General features: G+C 46.0%; 1 protein-coding gene across 6 annotated transcripts in view; it reads left to right on the plus strand.

Annotated features, from left to right (window-relative positions):
• Positions 1–21344, plus strand: part of KIFAP3 (kinesin associated protein 3) — a 173428-nt gene that overhangs the window by 65236 nt on the left and 86848 nt on the right. For all 6 annotated transcript variants that reach the window (XM_042461751.1, XM_042461753.1, XM_042461752.1 and 3 more), the window contains 3 exons: positions 2023–2185; positions 2729–2829; positions 11746–11854. In XM_042461751.1, coding sequence (XP_042317685.1) covers positions 2023–2185; positions 2729–2829; positions 11746–11854 — 373 coding nt within the window. The remainder of the gene's footprint in view (positions 1–2022; positions 2186–2728; positions 2830–11745; positions 11855–21344) is intronic.

Here is a 21344-nt window from a genome sequence, read left to right on the forward strand (position 1 = left end):
ATCTCTTTACTTGTAATTAGAATCCATTGGTTTGTGTTCTAGTCTCTGTACATGCCTGTTCCATATTCTACATGACATCTCTTCTCCCCTCATATTTAAAGATAGCTATCATGTCACCTCTCCAAGTTAAACATATCCAGATCCCTCAGTTATTTCTCATAAGGTTTGCTTTACAGACATCTGATCATCTTTGTTGCCCTTCTCTGAAACCATTCCAGTTTGTCAATGTCCTTTCTTGAACTGTAGAGCTTCATACTAGACACAGTATTTCAGGTGAGGTCTGACCGAAGCAAAATAGTGGCACTGCTACTTCCCTTGATCTGGACACTATGCTGGTCCTGATGCAGCCTAGGATTGCATTGGCTTTTTGCAGATGTCACCAATCCCATATTTATGCCTTTCATTTTTCTTGCTTAGATGTGACCCCTTATACTTACCCCTGTTGAAATGTATTTTGCTAGTTTTGTCCCATTGTATCTCCATCCTTTCTGTCTTCTCTCTTCCAGTCAAAAGTTATCGCCTGCAAAATATAATAGAGTACAGATTTTGCATATATAACACAGAAATCTCTATTGTACCTATAGTTTTAGTGATCAGGTATCTGACAAGCACAATCTTCTCTATACTCATCTTAACTGTATAATTTAAAGGCAGTGGATAAAGGATGAGGAGAATTAAAAAAACAGAATGGATAAGTTAGGTAGAGAGAGAGGGAGGAAGATGAGGAGAAGCCAAAAAGAAAGGAAATGTAAGAACAGTTTGAAAAAAACGTTTTTCAAGAATCTAGCACTATGTGAATAACACACTAAAGAATTGTAAAGAGATTCATTATAGCTCACTGCAATTAATAGGATGTAATCCTTCTGTATTATAGAATAATATATAATAGAAAGACAACAAGCATGATATAGTGATTTGTGTGGCTGACTAGAACTCATTCCCATTCTATTCTAAGACTTTATTCTTCTTTTCCATTCTTCATTCTAAAACCTTTGTTCCACAAACTCAACTATTTTGCTCCAGAAACTTCCTTCCTCTGTCCTCTCCCTGATTTCTATCCCAAGACAGATTAATCTCCTTAATAACAGAACTATGTAATGCCTTTCCTCCAGTTCTGATATCTCTTTTTCTGAGGCAGTAGACCTTGCTGTTCACTGAACATGACAAGAGGGAGAGGTATCCCCTTAACAAAGTCTAGAAAGTTAATTCACTGAAACATATTTTAAACTTGAGCATTAATTGGGGAATCTAAAAAGTTAGGTGAAATCACTGGGGAAAGTGATCTACAGTGGGCCCTTCTCTTACGCTGGGATCCGTTCCAGATTCCCCCACGTAACAGAATTCCTCATATGCTCGAGCCCCATTCAAAAGATTAATTACCCTTTCTGGGGCACACCGAGCCTTCTTCTGGTGCGACTTTCAGCATATGCTGAAAGCCATTTAAGTCACATATAACGCGGACGCACTGTAATAACTTTGGGGCTCGACAGACCATCTCTAAGGGGCAGCCTACAGCCGCCCTTTTTAGCACCAGATCGGGACCACGGCACCTACATGCTACAGCCCAAATCACGCTTTGCTGCAGTGCAAAAAAGAAGCCACAAAAAGCCGCTCCTTTTGCACCCCAGAAAGGGCACCATAGCTGCAGCCCCACGGCTGTTCGGCACTCCTTTGGTGCTCCATCATGTAGACACAGTGCCAGAGAAGTGCCATGATGCTGCCTGCTGTGTGGTGCGGTGCACTGTGTCATGCTGGCCTGGGGGCAGAGTTGAGGAATGCGTCATGTGGACATCACGCTCCAACTCTGCCCCCGGGTCGATCTTAATGGCTGGTCTGTACAGCCCCTTAATGAGCTAACCAATGAGTCAATTGAAAGCTCTGGCCAGATATTGTTTACAAGGAAACTTAAGTGTGGTATTTGAGGAGAATACGCTTTTGCATACTTCTGTCTACTGCTTGGTTTTTATTAAATCCTTGGAGCAGGGGATTTGAAATACTTACTTTTACGTACTTCTCAAACAGGTTGAAATGGATATTGTTGACAAACTAGTAAAAATGGTACCCTGTAAACATGAAGACCTGCAGAACATTACTCTGCGACTTTTATTGAACCTTTCCTTTGACACAAGCTTGAGAAATAAAATGGTCCAAGTTGGGCTTCTTCCAAAACTCACAGCATTATTAGGTAGGTTTCAATTTTTATTACTTAATTTAACATTGAAACTACTGCTAATGCTTCCTGGTTGATGATTTTTTGTGTGTGTGTGAGAAACATAGTTTTAATTTATCCCAGAATTACTGCTAATTCCCCACTATTTCCCTGCTAATTAGGAGTAGGCAGCTTCTTTGGACTGGCCTCCAGGTTAGGGAAGACACTTTCCTGCCACTGCAGTTACTGAAGAAATGTGGTGTGGGAAGCTGTCAGTCATTTGTCACTGAGAACTATCACAGGAGAAAGAAGAAAGAAACAGGATGAAGGAAGAAATTGGAAAATGAGGTGAGGGATCCTGGGCTTTTTTCCCTGGCACGTAGGGCAATGGAAGGTGGATTGTAGTGAACATTACGTTCTAGGAGATACTTTGCATACCAATCCAGACTAACACAGGTTTCTGTTATCTTTTAGGAGTATTCAAATCTAATTAAATGTGTATCAAATTAGTCTCAAAATATGATTGATTTGTCTTGGTTATCAATATTGTATGGTTCTTTTCTCCTTTTTTTTCCATAGGAAATGAAAATTATAAACAAGTGGCCATGTGTATCCTATATCACATAAGCATGGATGACCGTTTTAAATCAATGTTTGCATACACAGACTGTATCCCTCAGGTAGGTTTTCAAATAATCACTTTCTCCATATCAGCTATTGCTGTCCCTCAGCAGAGATAGACTGATTACACAGGTTCATATGCTAGGAAAATCCTTATTGAATTACTGTAATGTGCTGAATGTGGAAATGCCCTTGAAAATATTTTGCAAGATTCAGTTAGTATAAAATATAGTGGTCATGTTTATAACCAGTATAGTTAGGTAGAATCACACAATTTCTGAAAGGGCTGTATGGCTGCTTGTTCCTTTCTGAGACTAGTTCAAATGTTGGTGCTTACCTTTAAAGCCCTAAATGGTTTAGGATCCCAATATATTTATCAGTAGTTCCCAAACTTTTTGGGGCTATTATCCCCTTTCCTCTTGAGTGACAACACTAGCACCCTCAACGGCTATTTCTTGATACTAGATCTACTATTTGTGGAGCAGCCAACTAGACATTGTTGTCTACTTCAGTCACCCCAACTTGTCACCACCTCCTCCACAGCCGCTCATGCGAATGCAGCAGTGGCAGCAGCCCAGGCCTGCTTTTCCCTTTTTTCCACCGTGATCTTACAGCAAAAGGAAGACCAGCTGGGTCACTGTTCAGTTGCTGCTCCCAGGGTGACTGGGTGCAAAGGGGCAGAGCCCAGGCAGCCGGTTGAGCAGTGACTGGACAGTTAGTTGGTCACTTTGGGAACAGCTAGCAAGCAGCTGGCTGAGCAGTGACTGAGAAGCCTCCTGCCCATGCCATCCTTGTGGCTACTCAACCAGATGCTTGATTGGTGCTCCCGAGGTAACAGGATGTAAAGGGAAAAGCTTCTCCCTGGCAGAGGAAGACTCTCAGTCGGAGAGAGGCAAATAAGGCAAAAGAACCTTTTGAAGAATCAATCCTGGATGCTCGTCCCCCTCTTTTCCCAGAGACGGATGTTCCCCAGACATTGTTTCTTCTGCTACACTTCTCTCAGCCTGTCTGATAAAAGAAAACAGAAGAAGTAGTGCAACTCCAACCTGCCATCCAGATTCTAGAAAACTCACATAGCTTATGCAGGGTACGAAATATGACAATTCTTTTTTGCCGCCACTTCTCCGCCATTGCCATGCGCTCTAAAGCCTCATCTCCACTATGGCACTAAAGGCTGATGGCTCCATTGTCTTTTGTGTGTGCCAGAACTTTGAAGGTCTCCCTGCTGCCCCTTTTACTTCACTGTTCCCCTAGATCTTTCCGCTGCCCCCAAGATTCCCACTTTGGGAATCACTGCCATAGAGCATTCTTCCAGGAAAGGCTTTTCTTCAAGTATTCTTGATATGCAAAATAATATTAATAGAAATAATAATGTTTCTATCCTGCCTCTCCCATAGGATCAAGGCGGCTTACAACAATAATAAAATATATACAATATACAAACAAAAACAAATAAAAAAGCTTCATTTATGTACCATTTCATACCGAACTAGCAGTGTCTAAGCAGTTTACAACTGTAAGCTAATTGCCCCCAACAATCTGGGTACTCATTTTAGTAACCTCGGAAGGAAGCAAGCCTGAGTCGAGCTTGAGCCCTTTTGTGGTATTGAACTCGCAGTCTTATGGTTTTTGAGTGAGTGGCTGCAGTACAGGCATTTAATAACTGCACCACCAGGGCTCCAATATAAAAATCCTACTATCCCCTCCCTCCCCAACAACATCACAATAAATCCTACATAACATTAATAAAAACAATTTTAAGTCATTAAAACAATAAGAAACAGGACAATGGGCATCTTGGTAAAATCAGTGAATAGTCTATATTAATGAACTATATCAGCGGGGTGACCGAGTGAATTATTCAGGGAAGACCTGTTGGAAAAGATCTGTCTTGATAGCCTTTTTAAAGCTATCAAGATTACTGATATGTTGGATCTGCTCTGACAGGTCACTCCACAGTTTGGGAGTGGCAGATGAAAAGGTCCTCTGGATAACCGCAGCCAGTCTAGTTTTTGGTGGCTGCGGTAACTTTTTCCCAGAGGACCTTAGTGCATGGGGTGGATTATATGGAAGAAGGCGATCCCACAAATAGGCTGGACCCAGGCCATGAAGGGCTTTAAAGGTCATCACCAACACCTTGTACTGTGTCTGGAAACTAATGGGCAGCCAGTGAAGAGATTTTAAAATTGTTATATGGTCACCTCTCGCTTTCCTAGTGACTAATCAGGACTCCATATTTTGAACTAATTGAAGTTTCCGGATTAGGCACAAAGGGTAGCCCCATGTAGAGCACATTACAAAAGTTGAGTTGTGAGGTTACCAGCGCATGTACCACAGTTTCCAGGTCCCCCGGCTCCAGGAAAGGACACAGCTGGCATATCAGATGAAGCTGATAACAAGCACTCCTGACCGTCACATTTATCTGATTTCACATCTGAAGTGATGAGTCCAGGAGCACTCCCAAGTGTGACCCCATCTAGGACCAGTTGACATATCTCTATACCTGGATTTGTGTGTGTGTGGGGGGGGGGGGGTGACAACAAGTACCTCCGTCGTCTGAATTCATTTTCAGTCTGTTTTTCCTCATCCAGTCCATTACGGCCTTAAGACAATCATTAAGAGGAGAGATGTCAATACTGTAGTCTGAGGCATGGAGAGGCATATCTGAGTGTCGTCAGCATACTGGTAACACCCTGCCCCATGTCTCCGAATGATCTCTCCCAGCGGCTTCATATATATATTAAATAACATTGTGGACAGAATGGCGCCTTGAGGGACGGCGAATTTAAGCTCTCTTTTTGAGGAGCACCTGTCCTGAGCATCCCCTCCTGGAATCTGCCTGAGAGGAAGGATTGGAACCACTGCAATGCCATGCCCCCAATTCCCAACCCTCCCAGGCGTTCCAGAAGGATGCCATGATCGATGGTATCAAAAGCCATTGAGAGATCCAAAAGTACCAATAGGGTCACACTTCCTCTGTCGATAGGTGAAGATCATCCACTAAGGCAACCATGGCTCTCTCAACTCCATATCCTGTCCTAAAGCCGGTTTGAAATGGATCCAGATAATCGGTTTTATCCAAAACTACTTGGACTTGACGAGCAACAGCTCTCTCAGTCACCTTATTCAAAAATGGAAGATGTGAGACTGGTCTATAGTTATTCTTATCCAAAGTGTCTAGGGAGTTTTTTTCCAGAAGCGGCCTTACCACCGCTTCTTTTAAACAAGGTGGAAACTGGTCCTCGCTAAGAGATGCATTAACAATGTGTTTCAAAAGCATTATTGTTGCATCTACACCTTGGACAACCAGTCGTGAAGGTCAAGGATCGAGAAAGCAAGTTCCCTTCTTCACACTACCTAGGAGCTTGTCCACATCCTCAGTACTCACAGACTCAAACCATGGCCCCATACAGACAGGACAAAATAAATCTGCTTCGAATCACTTTGGAGATATGCTGTTTAAATGATACATGGAGCCCTGGTGGCGCAGTGGTTAAATGCCTGTACTGCAGCCATTTACTAAAGACCACAAGGTTGCGAGTTCAAGACCAGCAAAGGGCCCAAGCTCGACTCAGGCTTGCATCCTTCCGAGGTCGCTAAAATGAGTACCCAGACTGTTGGGGGCTAATTAGCTTACTTGCAAATTAGCTTACTTGCTGTTCACCGCTATGATCTCTGGAATAGCGGTATATAAATAAAACAAATTAAATTATTAATTATTAAGAGTCCAGAAGCTGTGCCAAAGCTGCGCTCCAGTCCTTAGGACTGGATCGTGGCTTTGATGTGGCTTCTAGACTCTTAGGACTCATGCATCATTTAAACAGCATATCTCCAAAGTGACCCGAAGCAGTTTTATTTTGCCCTGTCTGTATGGGGCCCATGATAGCATGATAGTGCCTTCTCTGTTGTGGTACATACCTCAGTTAACAAAGGGGTGAAACAGACTGCCCCAAAAGGGCAGATTGGGACAGGCCCAGAGCTGCTTGCCCTGGAGCCATGCCAGGAAACACTGTGGCCCCAATCCACCTGCCGCCAGCCCAAATAGGAGTGGAAAACATCTGCTCCTTTTTGGGCTGGTAAAGGGCCGCCTTAGGCACCCCAGCAAAACAATAGCAATAAATAGCAAAAAATTCATATCAATTCACAGCAGCAATAAAATTTACAAAGCAAGTTACATAGCAATAAATGAACAAAACAAGTAAAATAGAAAATAATCCCCATTCTCAATCACCGATCCCAATCCTAAAAACAATATAAACAATACACAATCTTAAAACATTGTAATCTAGGACCATGGGTGTGGAGGAGGTGGTGACAACTGGGCTCCTGTGCCTCCAGATTCTCTCTGCTGGTCCCTGGTGTTTTCTGGGAGAGACAGGTGATGGTTCTTGGGGTGGCAAAGCAGCTTTTTAAAGTGCTGCTTGTCTGCCGGACCCTCAGCAGCTGGGCTCCTGTGCCTTCAGAGTGTCTCTGCTGGTCCCTGGTGTTTTCTGGGAGAGGCAGGTGATGGTTCTTGGGGTGGCAAGGCAGCTTTTTAAAATGCTGCTTGTCTGCCATGCCCCCAACAGCTGGGCTCCTGGGCCTCCACAGTCTCTCTGCTGGTCCCTGGGGTTTTCTGGGAGAGGCAGGCGATGGTTCTTGGGGTGGCAAGGCAACTTTTTAAAGTGCTGCTTGATGATGACATCATTAGTCACTGCAGCAGTCAGAGACATAGAAACGCTCTGGCACCACAGTGTTTACATGCCACACACCCCCAGGCCATTCTGAAGCTGACATGGGGCCGCAGCTGGATGGGAAAAGGTGGCTTTTTGCCACCTGAAAAAGAAGCAGATCTTTGCTGCTCCTTTTTCAGGTGGCTTCAAGGCGGATTGAGCCTGCAGCATGTGGCTGCTATGACCCCAATCCATCTTCAGAAGGGTAAGAGACAATAGACAAGAAAACAGAAGAAGACTATGAGTAGGAAGGACCACCATGAAAGAACTATAATAATTCTAAAGAGTAAAGATATACAATTGAGCATGAAAGTTAGAATCATACAAGCCAGTGTATTCCCCATCACCATGTATATATTCAAGATCTGGACAGTGAAGAAAGCGAACAAGAAGAAAATCAAGTCATTTGAAATATGGTGCTAGAGAAGAGTGCTGAGGATACCATGGACAGCCAAAAAGACCAATAAATGGGTCCTAGAACAGATCAAGCCGGAAATCTACCTGGAACCGAAGATGAGCAAATTAGGGCTGTTGTACCTTGGACGGACATATGAGAAGGCATGACTCATTGGAAAAGATAATAATGCTAGTAAAAGTGGAGGGAAGTAGAAAGAGAGAAAGACTTGTGCTATTGGGAGGTCATGGGTATGAATTTACGGGACCTAAACTGAGCAGTGGAGGACAGAAAGTCTTGCCGTTGTCTCATCCACAGGGTTGCTATGAGTTAGGGTCAACTTGAAAGCAGTTGACACAACAAAATAGTTATTATCTACAGAGAGATTTTCTAGTAACATGGTGCTTTCTCTTTTAGTGGGTTTGTCTCTTATAGGGTAAGGCCCTTTCAGTTCAAAATGTCTAGCCTGGTTCACCAAATGTTACACTCTGATCCAGGAGGATTCAAGTAAATTTAATTTTAATAAGTATAACCTAGTTAGTAGTTCAGCAGAGGCCTAACTGGGGTGTCACAGTTTTGGAGAAAACCAAAATCAACTGCCCAGAAAGCTGTCTTTTCCTTTCCCCAGAGTTCTGATTAACTGTTCTTAAAGTGGCAGTAAAATAATAAAAAGTCAGCAAAAACAATATTGTCCAGACCCCTGCAATGCATGCTTTATTTAAATAGGTGTGAATGACATTCAGCTATTTATAAAAGCTTTTCTAAGTATTAGCTTGGCCGAACGGCATGCTTGTGTAGTGATGTAATCATGATAGTCAATATTCTTCTACAGTACAGGAGGCAAACCTCTTTGAAACTAACGTAGCCACATTTTTTTTACTCAAGCTGTCTGTTTGGCCCCTCTTTAGATTGTAAACCTGAGGGTAGGGAACTGTTTTATTCTTGTTGTTTTTTTGTTTGTTTGTTTGTTTGTTTTGTTTGGTAAAGCTCCATGTATAGTGATGGCACTCTAGAGGAGGAGGAGGAGGATAGCCACCCTTTCTTGACAGGATTTTGTTGTTCCACGTATGCACTAAGTTCAGAAACTGCAGCATTACTTCAAACATTAGAGTTAGGAAGTTGCCAGTCAAAAGATCTTGGAGGCATGCACTTCTGGCATAATAATTCAAAGATTTTCCAGCAGGAGATAGGAGAGAGCTGTCCTAAAGCATATGAAAAGAAATCATGGAGGACCTACAGATATCTAGAAAAGTGTGTTCTCTAGATACCTCTGCATTTTCTACCCCAATTCAATGGTCAACTTCTGGCGGAGTTGTGCTGGAAGACCCTGAGATTCCTAAAGAGAACATATGAATCAAAATTGCAAATAACCAAAGCCGCAAAAGTCAGAGCCACAAATGTGGAAGGCCAACTGTATTTATAAAAAATATGAATCATAACACTGCTGAAATTCTACTTCACTATAGAGAGCATATCCTCTACTACTTTTTAAAACTGACATATTTGCTTGCCTTTCTATATGAAGATGCAAGCTCATAGTTGACTGTGGAACAGAATACAGTATAGGCCTGTTACAGACGGGCACGAAAGTACGCGCAGAGCGCGTACTAGGGTTAGAAAGGGCCAGTGCTTCCGCACCCCCTAACCCTAGTGTGCGCTCCGCGCACACAAAATGGCAGCAGCCGTTCCGCATGGCCGCCGCCATGAGGACGTCACAACTGCGCTGCCTCTATACGGGGCGGCGAGGACGTGACGTCCTTGCTCCGCGCCAGGGCTCATAATGCGCCCTTTCCGCGGAGCAGGAAGGAGCTTCATTTCGGAGCTCCTTCCTGGTTTGGTCCGCTGGGCGCAGCATTCAGATGGCTGCACCCAGCGGACCAAAGGAGAAAGGGGCCAAGCAGCCCCTTTCTCCTCCTCCCCGCCGCCGCGGGGTGTCCTTGGGGCTTGAAGCCCCAGGGACACCCCTTTTGAGGCTGCGGGGAAGGGGCCTTTTGCCGCTTCCCCACAGCCCGAAAAGTGGCGGATCGGGGCCTCAGCGGCTGCTGCTCTAAACACTGAGGCCCCGATACACCAGGGAAAGGGGCGGGTGCAGCCCACCCCAAACAGGCGGTTTGTAACTCGCCACTGACATCACTGAAGCACAAACTATTTTCTCCCTAAAAAAAAATCTGCTATGCAGTAGAGGCTTCATTGCTGGTCACTGGAGTAGAGCCTGAACGAGAAAGCTTTTTTAATTTTTTTGCTAGCTTCTACTCTGGCTCCAGATCCAATTCTCATATTAACTATTGAAGTGCCTATTGGCTTAGGCTCAGGTTACTGGAAAATTGTCTCCTATATATACCTGTTGTGGCCCTAAGATTATCCTCAGAGGGCTTCTGGGTGCTGTTGCCAAATGAAGTGATTCCATTGACTATCCCCAGAGAGTGCCTAGCTTGTGTTCTTTTCAGTGCCAGGCCTCTTTTTTTTTAATCCTTCAGGTTTTTTTAAAGTGTTTCAACTTTTGAAATCTTAATGGTACTATTGATTTTTTTTTATTCAGCACATTTTTAATTTTTAAGAAAGGATTTTACTTAGTATTAAGACATGCTGTAGTTTATTATTTTAATTCTTGTTACCTAAGCATGGTAAAGAGTTTTAGCTATTGAATAATATTGTATAGCACAGGAAAGTAATAGATCAATCCTTACACTGCCATCACCATACTTTGCATTAAGGCATTCTCCATTATATTGACTCTTTAGATGCTTCTCAGTCACGAGAAGCATCTAAAGTTAATTACATGTTGAAGGTGAAGTTGCATTGATCTGTATACAATAATGTTGCACTTTGCTCCAAGTAAAATGTAAAATGAAAACTGAAGTCATCACTGCCCCCTCTGTCATGTTAAAGTTAGGCCTGCTTAGCTATGCTGTAGCCATGTTGGAAGCTTGAATGTAAGGGGAAAGGAGGTAAGCAGCTGTGAGTAATTGTTCTGTGTGAACTAAGGTCATATAGTGCCTGCCTTTTCATGGGAATGGAATGTGAAGGAAGGAAGGGAGTGTATCTGGACAGAGTATAGAAGTGAAACTTAGCTTCTTAACTCAGATATGGCAAAGGCTGTGCTGATCTTTTTCAATAAAATTCTCAGAAGATACCAGCCACAGATGCTGGCAAAACTTCAGGAGTAAACTTTTCTAGAACACGGCCACGTAGCCCAAAAAACCCACAAAAAACTGGATGCCGGCCATGAAAGCCTTCGACTTCACATTTTCCAATAAACTTTCTAGTTTCGTCCATGAATTGCTTTCACTGAGTTAGATAGAGACAGGGCATTACACATCCCAAAGCTAGACAGTTTATGAGTTGGGAGTTTAGATTTTTCTGGACAGTTATTTTGTTCAGACTTGTTGGCTCTGGCTCTGCTCCCATTTCCATTTGCCAGTTCCTAAAAGGTTTCTGTAGAGACCCAGCATGATGGGAGAGCCAGGGAAAGAGAGCCATTCTGTAGAGAGCCAGGTTTGAGCACTTGACTATGGAGAGCAAGGTTCAAATCCCTGCTTGGCCCTGAAAAGCACTGGGTGACCTCGGGAACATCACAGTCTCAGCCTAAGAGGATGACAGTGGCAAACCCCCTCTGAAGATCTTTGCCAAGAAAACACTGTTATAGGTTTTCCTTAGTGCAGACATAAGTCAGAAATAACTTGAAGGCAAACACCACCATCACCACCACCAAGAAGTTTCTGTAGGAAAACAAAACCAATATGGAATCTATTACCGTACATGGGGAGAAATTTCCTCATCCTCTTAAGAAAAATGGAATTACTTCAGTGCTGCAGCTATGTTGCTGTTCTTCTGACAAATCTAACGGCTTTAAATCCATATGTTGTTAGTTAATGAAGATGCTGTTTGAATGTCCTGATGAACGTGTTGACCTGGAGCTCATTTCCTTTTGCATTAATCTGGCTGCTAATAAGAGGAATGTACAACTTATTTGCGAAGGTAAGTTGAACAACGTGCATGATTTAACTGTTTAGCTATGAATAACAAGTGAGCAGCTCTCATCCTTTTTTCTTTTCTGACTTTTTCTCTCTCCACTCAACCCCAGTGCTCCATTCTGGCCTTCCCCATCTGCTCAGTTCCCCTTCCCCCACCCACCTTGCCAGGCTACAGAACTTTCTATTCTCTCTCTCTCTCTCTCTCTCTCATATTATTTAAAGAGTTTTAGGCTCTGTGAAGAAAAACAGAATGTCAGTCTCTGGAGAAATCAGTATTCTAAGTTTGGCTTCATTTCTTTCCCTGGGAGAGGTCAGGGAATTCTGCCTCTTGATAGATGAAGTTGATACTGCAGGTTACAGGGGGAAATTATTTAACTAAATTTGACCAATGTTAAATGTGAAATAACCTTAAAATACACACCCTAAGAACTCCCTTAGTTATCACTTTCAAAGTGTCTAGATTCATCTAGAGGGCCAGTGTGGCATAGTGGTTTGAATGTTGCACTGTGATTCTGGAGATCAGGGTTCAGTTCACAGCTCAGCCATCAAAAATCCACTGGGTGACCTTGGGAAAGTCACACTCTCTGAGCCTCAGGGAACGGCCAGGGCAACCCTCTTCTGAACAGATCTTGCCAAGAAAATCCCATGATAGGTTCACCTTAGGGTCACCATAAGTTGGAAATGACTTGAAGGCACACAACAACAACAACAACAACAACAAAGATTTATCTACATAGAGGTATGGCCAAACACAATCTTTTACTTTAATATTTAATCTTTAATATTGCTTCTCACCCGTTTACATGGACCCTGTCCTGCATTCCCTTGCATTCTTCTGTTTAAAAATCAATGTTATGTTTGATATAGTAAAAAAAACCACTATCTTTTTTTTATTATTATAAATCACAATGTTTGTATAAGCATAGGGGAAAAAAGTAATAGAATCATAGAGTTGGAAGAGACCTCAAGGGCCATCCAGTCCAACACCCTGCCATGTAGGAACACACAATCAAAGCTCCCCCAACAGGTGGCCGTCCAACCTCTGCTTAAAAACCTCCAAATAAAGAGATTCCAAGAGAGTGTATTCCAGTGTCAAACAGCTCTGACTGTCAGGAGGTTCTTCCTAGTGTTCAGGTAGAATCTCTTTTCCTATAGTTTGCATCCATTTCTCTGGGTCCTAGTCTTTGGAGCAGCAGAAAACAAACTTGCTCCATCCTTAATATGACACCCCTTCAAATATTTAAACAGGGCTATCATATTACGTCTTAACCATCTCTTCTTCAGGCTAAATATAGCCAGCTCTCTCAGTCTCTGTTCATAAGGCATGGTTTCCAGACCTTTCATCATTTATGTTGCCCTGCTCTGGACACACTCCAGCTTGTCAACATCCTTTTTGAACTGTGGTGACCAGAACTGGATGCAGTATTCCAGGTGAGACCTAACCAAAGCAGAATAGAGTGATGCTATTACTTCTCTTAGTCTAAACACTATATTTGTATTGATGCAGCCTACAATCACATTGTTTTTTTTAGCTGCTGCAACACACTGTTGACTCATGTTCAACTTGTGGTTTACTAGGACTGCTAGATCCCTTTCACGGGTACTGTTGTCAAGCGAGTTATTCCCCCATAATATATCTATGCATTTCCTTTTTTTTCTCCTGTCTTACATTTCTCCCTGTTGCCTTACATTTCTCCATGTTGAATTTCATTTTGTTAGATTTGGCCCAGCTTTCTAGTCTATTTAGGTCATCTTGAATTTTGATCCTGTCCTCTGGGGTATTAGCTACTCCCCCTAGTTTGATGTCATCTGCAAATTTGATAAGTATGCCCCCAATTTTGTCCTCCAAGTCATTGATAAAGATGTTGAATAGCACTAGGCCCAGGACAGAGCCCTGTGGAACCCCACTGATCACTTCTCTCCAGGATGAAAAGGAGCCATTGTTGAGCCCCCTTTGGCTTCGGTCAGTCAACCAATTGCAAATCCATGTAACAGTTGCCTTGTCTAGCCCACATTTTACAAGCTTGTTTGCAAGAATGTCATGGGGAACTTTGTCAAAGGCCTTACTGAAATCAAGATATACTATATCCACAGTGTTCCCTTCATCTAACAAGCTGGTAATTTTAGCAAAAAATGATTTGTCTGGCATGACTTCTTTCTCTGAAACCCATGTTGACTTTTAGTGATGGCATTGTTTTCTAGATGTTCACAGACTCTCTGTTTAATGATCTGCTCTAGAATCTTTCCGGGTTTAGATGTCAGACTAACTGGACAATAGTTGTTGGCATCCTCTTTTTTCCCTTTTTGAAGATGGGGACAACATTTGCCCTCCTCCAGTCTGCTGTTCTCCAGGAGTTCTCAAAGATTATTGCCAATGGCTCCGATATTACACTTGCCAGCTCTTTTAATATCCTTGGATGTAGTTCATCTAGTCCTGGAGACTTAAATTCTTTAGATTAACAAGGTTAGTCCTCTACTATCTCTTTACTTATTCTGTGCTGAAATTCCCCTGTTCTGTCTTCTGCTCCATTATCTTCAGGTTGAGCACTCTTTTCCTTTTCTGAGAAGACTGAGGCAAAGAAGGTGTTGAGTTATTCTGCCTTTTCTCTGTCTTCTGTTAGCATTTTGCCATCTTCTCCATGGAGTGGCCCTACCGTTTCCTTTTTCTTCCTTTTGCTGCGGACATATCCAAAGAAGCCCTTTTTATTGTTTTTAACCTCTCTAGCAAGCCTGAGTTCATTCTGCGCTGTAGCTTTTCTGACTTTACCCCTACATGTGCTTGCTATTTGTTTGAATTCCTGTTTGGTGATTTCCCCATTTTTCCATTTCTTATACATGCTCCGTTTAAAAGTTAGCTCAGTTGAAAGTTCCTTAGTGATCCATCCTGGTTTCTTGAGACACCTCCCATTTTTCTTCCTCATTGGAACTGTTTGAAAATGTGCCTTCAGTGTCTCACCTTTGAGAAAGCCCCATCCGTCTTGAACTCCCTTCTCTTTTAGTATTCCTGACCATGGGATCACCCCCAGTATTTCTCTAAGTTTACTAAAATCCGCTCTCCTGAAATCTAGAAGGCGTGTCTGATTATGCCTGGCTTCTCCTTTCCATTGTATAACAAACTCCAGGAGAACATGATCAGTTCCACCTCAGGATCCCACCCCTTGCACTCCATTAACTAGGTCATCCCTGTTGGTTAGGATCTGATCCAAAATAGCTGGCCCCCTTGTTGTCTCTTCCACATTTTGGACAATGAAACTGTCTCCAAGGCAAGTGAGGAATCTGCTAGACCTTGAGGATTTGGCTGAATTTGAATTCCAGCAAATATCAGGATAGTTGAAGTCACCCATCACTACTACATCTCTCCTTTCGGAGTGTGTGGTCATCTGTTCTAGAAAAACATCATCCAATTCCTCCGTCTGACTCGGGGGTCTGTAGTAGACTCCCACAATAACATCCTTGTTGTTTCCCTCCCCTTTAATTTTTATCCAGATGCTCTCCACCTGGCTTCCAGGAACAATGTCCTGTATCTCTTCACTGGTGTAAATGTCCCTGACTTATAAGGCTATTCCTCCTCCCTTTCTGTTTGGCCTATTTCTCTTGAAAACATCCTACATTCCAATCATGAGACTTATCCCACCAGGTTTCAGTGAGGCCTATTATATCATATTTGCTTTGTTGTACTAGGAGTTCAAGTTCAGCTTGCTTATTTCCTATATGCTGTGCATTAGTGTAGTAGATACATTTAAGACTATGTGTTCCCTTTACTTGCTGCCTGTTCAAACATTTTTTCTCCCACTGTTGGGTCCTTGAACTGTTTGTCTTTTTCCCTCTATGACAGTTTGGCTATTTCTCCATCCCTGCTTTCTTCGTCCCCCACATAACTCAGTTTAAAGCCCTCCTGATCAAATTCTTGAGACTATTGGCAAAAACGTTTTTGCCAACTGGTGTGAGATGCAACCCATCTCTTGCCAGAAGTCCTTCCTCATGGAACCTCAGTCCATGATCCAAGAATCCATACCATTCTTGGCGGCACCATCTACGGAGCCAGTTGTTTATATCCGCTATTTTCTTCTCTCTTCCTGGACCATGCCCTTCAACTGGGAAAAAAGATGAGGAGACAACCTGTTCATCCACCTCTTTCAACTTCCTACCCAAAGCCTCATAATCCCTTATGATATTCTGAAGGCTGTGCCTTGCAGTATCATTGGTTCCCACAAGAAACAAAAGAAAGGAGTGATGGTCAGTAGACTTGACAAGTCTTGTCAGCCTCTCTATCACATCACAGATCTTTGCCCCAGGGAGACAACACACCTCCCGAGACATCTTTTCAGTCCTGCAAACCACCGGTTCAATGCCTCTCAGCAAGGAGTCCCCCACGACCACCACACACCTCCTTTGAGGCTTAGCAGCGACTGTTCCCTTTGGTGGTACTCCCAGGGTCTCCTGCTCTGTCCCTGGGAGGTCATCTAATCCAGCCCAAACCTGCCATGTAATGACAGGGTCATTTTTGTAAAACAAATGGGGTTTTGCCATTGCCATCCTCAGAGGCTGAGAGCATATGACTTGCTGTTATTTTGTAAGCCCTAAGACTTTTTTGACCTTCTTGTGTGTGTGTTTAGACTTATTTCCCAGCAGAGAAGGAGCCGAGCCTCCGTAATATTGAGTAGCACCGCCCACTGGCACCTGGTAGGCAGGGAGAGACAAGGTATAGACAAAACACACCAGGGGCCTGACCCCACCCCGATGGGCGGAGCAACCCCTAGGAGAGCCCAGTCGATGACCAGCCAAACCGCTAGGGCCCCAGTCTTCTTCCTGCCTAGCTCCTGGTAGGATGCGTGTGTGTTGCTTTCCTCTTTTTTCAACCAACCTATTCAGCGATCCAAGACTTGCTCCCCAGACTCCTGGTTTGACCTTTTTTCCTTCCTTTTCCCTCATTCCCTCCTTACCCTGTTCTTTCCCTCCCTCCTCTCTCGGGACTATGGCAGACATACAGGAAGCCACAACAGCGGGTGAGTTCGCCTCCACCCAGCCCCAGCCAGCCCCAGCTCTGCCGGATGCGTGCTCCAAGGCTCCGACAGCAACCCCCCAGGGTGCCGAGGCAGACCCAAAGCGGGCTGGGGAACCATCCCTGCAGCCCGCTAATGAGGCCAGGGCGCCCCAACCGACCCGGTCACGGTCGGAAGAGGGAGAACCCACAATGGAGGCACATCTTCCAGGGGAGGTGAGTAACCCTCCCCTGCCGGAGGCCATCCGCTGACTCCACTCCCTTCTGGATCAGGGACCCCCAGCCATCGCCAGGGCTTCCCAGGGAGAAGGGGAACCCACAGCACTGAGGGCTCCAATCCCCAGCACCTTACTGGGGTGGGGGGCCAGTCCCTTTGCCCACTGGGTTTTTTCCTTCTCGCCGGGTGGTCGGGGGCTGCCCCTTCCCAGGCCCTCCCCACGCCGCCACCCGGCGCCTGCGAACGGGAGAGGGCCTACCTTCCCCATGTCCCGCCGCTTGGTCTGCTGATCCCTGCGGCTGTCTCGCAGCCACAGGGGGCGGATTTTTTCCTCCAGCCTATGGGGGCGGCCATCTTCCCCACGTGGAGGCCAATGGGGGCGTCCATGCTAACCGCGTGGGTCCCCAAGGGGCGGCCATCTTGGCCACGTGGATCGGGATGGCAGTCGCCATCTTGGACCCAGTCACGTGGACACCTATGGGCGCCGCCATGTTGGTGACGAGTCAGAGGCCCCTCCATGCGGCAACGGCAATACCACGGAGGACAGTGACCCCCCCATGCTGGCCAACAGCCGCAACTTGCCTCTGTCTGCCTCCTCATCCTCCAGCTCCCAGGCGGCCCCTGAGAGGGCCGGCCAGGCCCAAGCCAGGGCCGACGATCAGCCCCGCGGAGGGCCTCCGGGGGCGTCAACAGACAGTTCCATTGAGAGGTGCACACCCCATCTCAGGGAGACCCGGTCAGCCCCACCCCTGAACCGAACCTCCTCCGAGTCCAGAGAGGAGGAGGATGCCTCTCACTCTGTCTCCGACTTGGAAAGATCAAACCGCCCCCCTACCAAGCGGGCCAGGTTTGCCAAGGAGTCCAATAAGCGCAAGCGCCCTCAGTCATCCCACTCATCCGATGATGAGGGGTCCGTTAGTTTAGGCTCCATGGCTTCCGAGCTCGAAGAGGGTGAGCTATCGGAGGGAGAGGAGGATGAGCCCAAGGATGCCCTCTTATCTTCTCGGCTTTTCAGACCGGAGGACTATCTTCCTCTAATTATAAAGACCACAGAAATCCTGGGAATTAGCTTGCCCTCCTCCCAGGCCCCCGGCCAGGATTCTGACCTCCCCAAGGTGGGCGAGGAACTGTTCCCGGTCACAGCCCCTTCAGTCGAGGAAATCCCATGCCCCTACAACATCATGCAGGTTATTAGGGAGGAATGGAACAGGCCAGCTGCGAGTAGGCCCAACCACAGCATCACTCTCAAATAATACATTCTCCAACAGAGTGTTATGGATAGGCTCAAGGTCCCCCTGGTGGACGCTCCTGTTTCTTCCTTGGTCTCCTCGGCCGTATTCACCAGAGATGGCGAGGACATGCTCAGGAGTCCAGAGGATATAAGGGCCGAAGGGGCCCTCAAAAAGACTCAGGAGGCCATTTCCATAGCAATTAGAGCTGCCACCACTGTCTCCATGGTGATGCGAGCCTCTCTCCAGTGGTCCAAAGATCTCCTGGACATGTTGTCCTGCACAGATACCAGGGTCAGACAGACCATCAACAAAATTACCAAGGCTCTCACCTTCGGGGCATATGGCACCCTTGACACGGTTCAGCAGTGCGCCCGAGCTCAGGCGGCGGCCATAGCTGTTAGACATCAATTCTGGCTAAAGAACTGCAGCATTGACTCCAAGTCAAAGCAGAATCTAGCCTTCACCCCCTACCTAGGCACAAAGCTTTTTGGAGAGTCCCTTGAACCTGTTTTGGTGAAGGGCAAAGACAAAAAGAAGGCTTTGCCCTCAATCAAAAAGAAGGATGACAAAAGGCAGTTCAGACAGCGTTCTTCTTTTCGTCCCTCCCGATCCTACTCTAACTCTTTCCAAGCCAGGGAGTCCAGATCCAACAAGCCTCGCTGGGGAGACTCCAAGTTCTCCAAACAAAATCAGTCCGCTTTCTCCCCCAAATCGGGAGGAGGGTCCAAACAACCACGAAAAAGCCAACAGTCATGATGGGGTCCCTCCAGTAGGGGGCTGCCTTCAGGGATTTGGACACGTGTGGGAAAACTCAGCCACGGACAGGTGGGTCCTGGACAGGGTTCGCCATGGCTACAAGATAGAATTCCATCGTACCCCTCGCGACATGTTCACATCCTCTCCCGAGTCCAATGATCGCGAAAAGCATCACCTCCTGCTGGAAGCCATCGACCAACTCGTCGCCCTTCAAGCCATCGAACTGGTCCCTGTGAGTCAGAGGGGACTAGGCTGCTATTCGACCTTCTTCTTCATCCCCTAAAAGTATGGGAAATAGAAAGCTATCCTCAACCTGAGGGGTGTCAACCAGTTCATCCAAAAGAAAAAGTTCAGAATGGAGATGCTCAAGACCATCCTAGACAGTCTACAACCCAACGATTTTCTCTCTTCTCTGGACTTGTGGGATGCCTGTCTGCATATCCTTATCCATCTGTCTTCCCGTCATTTCCTCCACTTCAGGTATGGCAGTCGCCATTTCAAATACAGGGCGCTCCCCTTTGGTCTTGCTTCAGCCCCCAGAGTTTTCACCAAGGTCCTGGTGGCCCTGGTTGCACATTGGAGGTCACTCAAGATTCACATTCACCCATACTTGGACGACCTTCTGATCCAGTCCCAATGCTGCCACCAGGGCGTTCTCAACACCACCAAGATCCTCAAATCCCTGAAGGACCATGGATTCCTGGTCAACATGGAAAAGAGTACTCTCTGTCCCAGTCAACAGATCTGACACTTGGGCGCTCAGATAGACACCCAGTTGGGGGACAGTGTCCATGTAGTGTCCATTCAGCGAACAGCAATGAAGGTCCTCGAGTCGCCTCAACCAAGCCTCCAGTTGTTGACTCAACTTCAGGGCCTGATGATCGCGGCCATCGACTGCCTCCCTTGGGCGAGGTTTCACGCCAGGCCTCTTCAGTGGCTGCTCCTTCCTCACCAACGGGCCATCGCACTCAAGAGACACAAGATGATCCTGGTTCCAGACAAGGTTCGTCGGTCCCTCCATTGGTGGATATCTTGGTTGACTTCAAAGGGTCACCCCATTTGGGTGATGGACAAAATCCAGATTACCACGGATGCCAGTCTTCGAGGCTGAGGGGCATACTGCGGACCGCACCTTGCCCAGGGCTGGTGGAACAAAGAAGAACAGGCTCACAGCATCAACTGGCTGGAGCTCAGAGCGATTCGCCTAGCCTTGCTAGCCTTCAAAGACCAGGTTCTCCACAAGCCAGTCATGATAAGGACGGACAACGTCACGGCAAAAGCCCATGTAAATCATCAAGGGGGGACGAGATCACGACCCTCCTGACCTGGGCGGAGGTCAACCTGCTGTCCTTAGAGGCTGAACACCTTCAGGGTCAGTTAAACTTCAAGGCAGACTGGCTAAGTTGAACCGACCTAGACCACGGAGAATGGAGTCTTCACCCAGAGGTGTTTCAACTGATCGTGGCGAGGTTTGTTCACCCAGTCGCGGACTTGTTTGCCTCCCCGATAAATGCCAAGACCCCCAGATTCTTCTTGAGGTTCCAGACTGAGGGAGCAGAAGACCTAGACGCTCTCAACTGTCATTGGCCGCCGAGCCTCCTCTACACCTTCCCCCCAGTCGCGCTGCTGACGAAGCTGCTGTCAAGGATTCAGAGAACCAGGTCAGAAGTGATCCTGGTGGCCTCAGCATGGCCCTTGGTTCTCAGAGATTCTCATCCTGTCATCGCAGAGCATGCCTCTTCCGATCAGACCAGACCTATCCCAAGGCCAGGTTCACCATCCAGACCCAGCCTGGCTTCGTCTTCATGCTTGGAGATTGAGCGCCACATGCTATCCAGTTATGGCTACTCCGCAGAAGTAATAGATTCCATCCTGGCTTCCAGGCGACCGTCAACCATCAAATTTTACGAATACACATTCAGGGCCTTCCGTAGATGGTGCAAATGTAAAAAGAAGGACTTCGTTCGGTTCTCGATCCCTACTCTGATACAATTTCTTCAAGATGGTTTTGACCAGGGCCTCCGCCCTAACACGGTAAAAAGACAAGTGGCTGCAATCACCTCCATCCTGCCACATGAGGAGGCGGCCAAAATGTCCAACCATCCCCACATTGGCAGACTTCTCAAGGGAGTCTTCAACAGGGCGCCTCCAACAAGAAACCGGTTCCCGTCGTGGGATCTTCGTAAGATCTTCAGGACCCTGACAATACATCCGTTCGAGCCACTGAGAGAGGCTCCTCTCAAATTCCTGACTTTCAAGACGCTGATTTTGATGTCAGTGACGTCAG

Source organism: Sceloporus undulatus, chromosome 4, assembly GCF_019175285.1.
Source record: "Sceloporus undulatus isolate JIND9_A2432 ecotype Alabama chromosome 4, SceUnd_v1.1, whole genome shotgun sequence".
NCBI lineage: Eukaryota > Metazoa > Chordata > Lepidosauria > Squamata > Phrynosomatidae > Sceloporus > Sceloporus undulatus.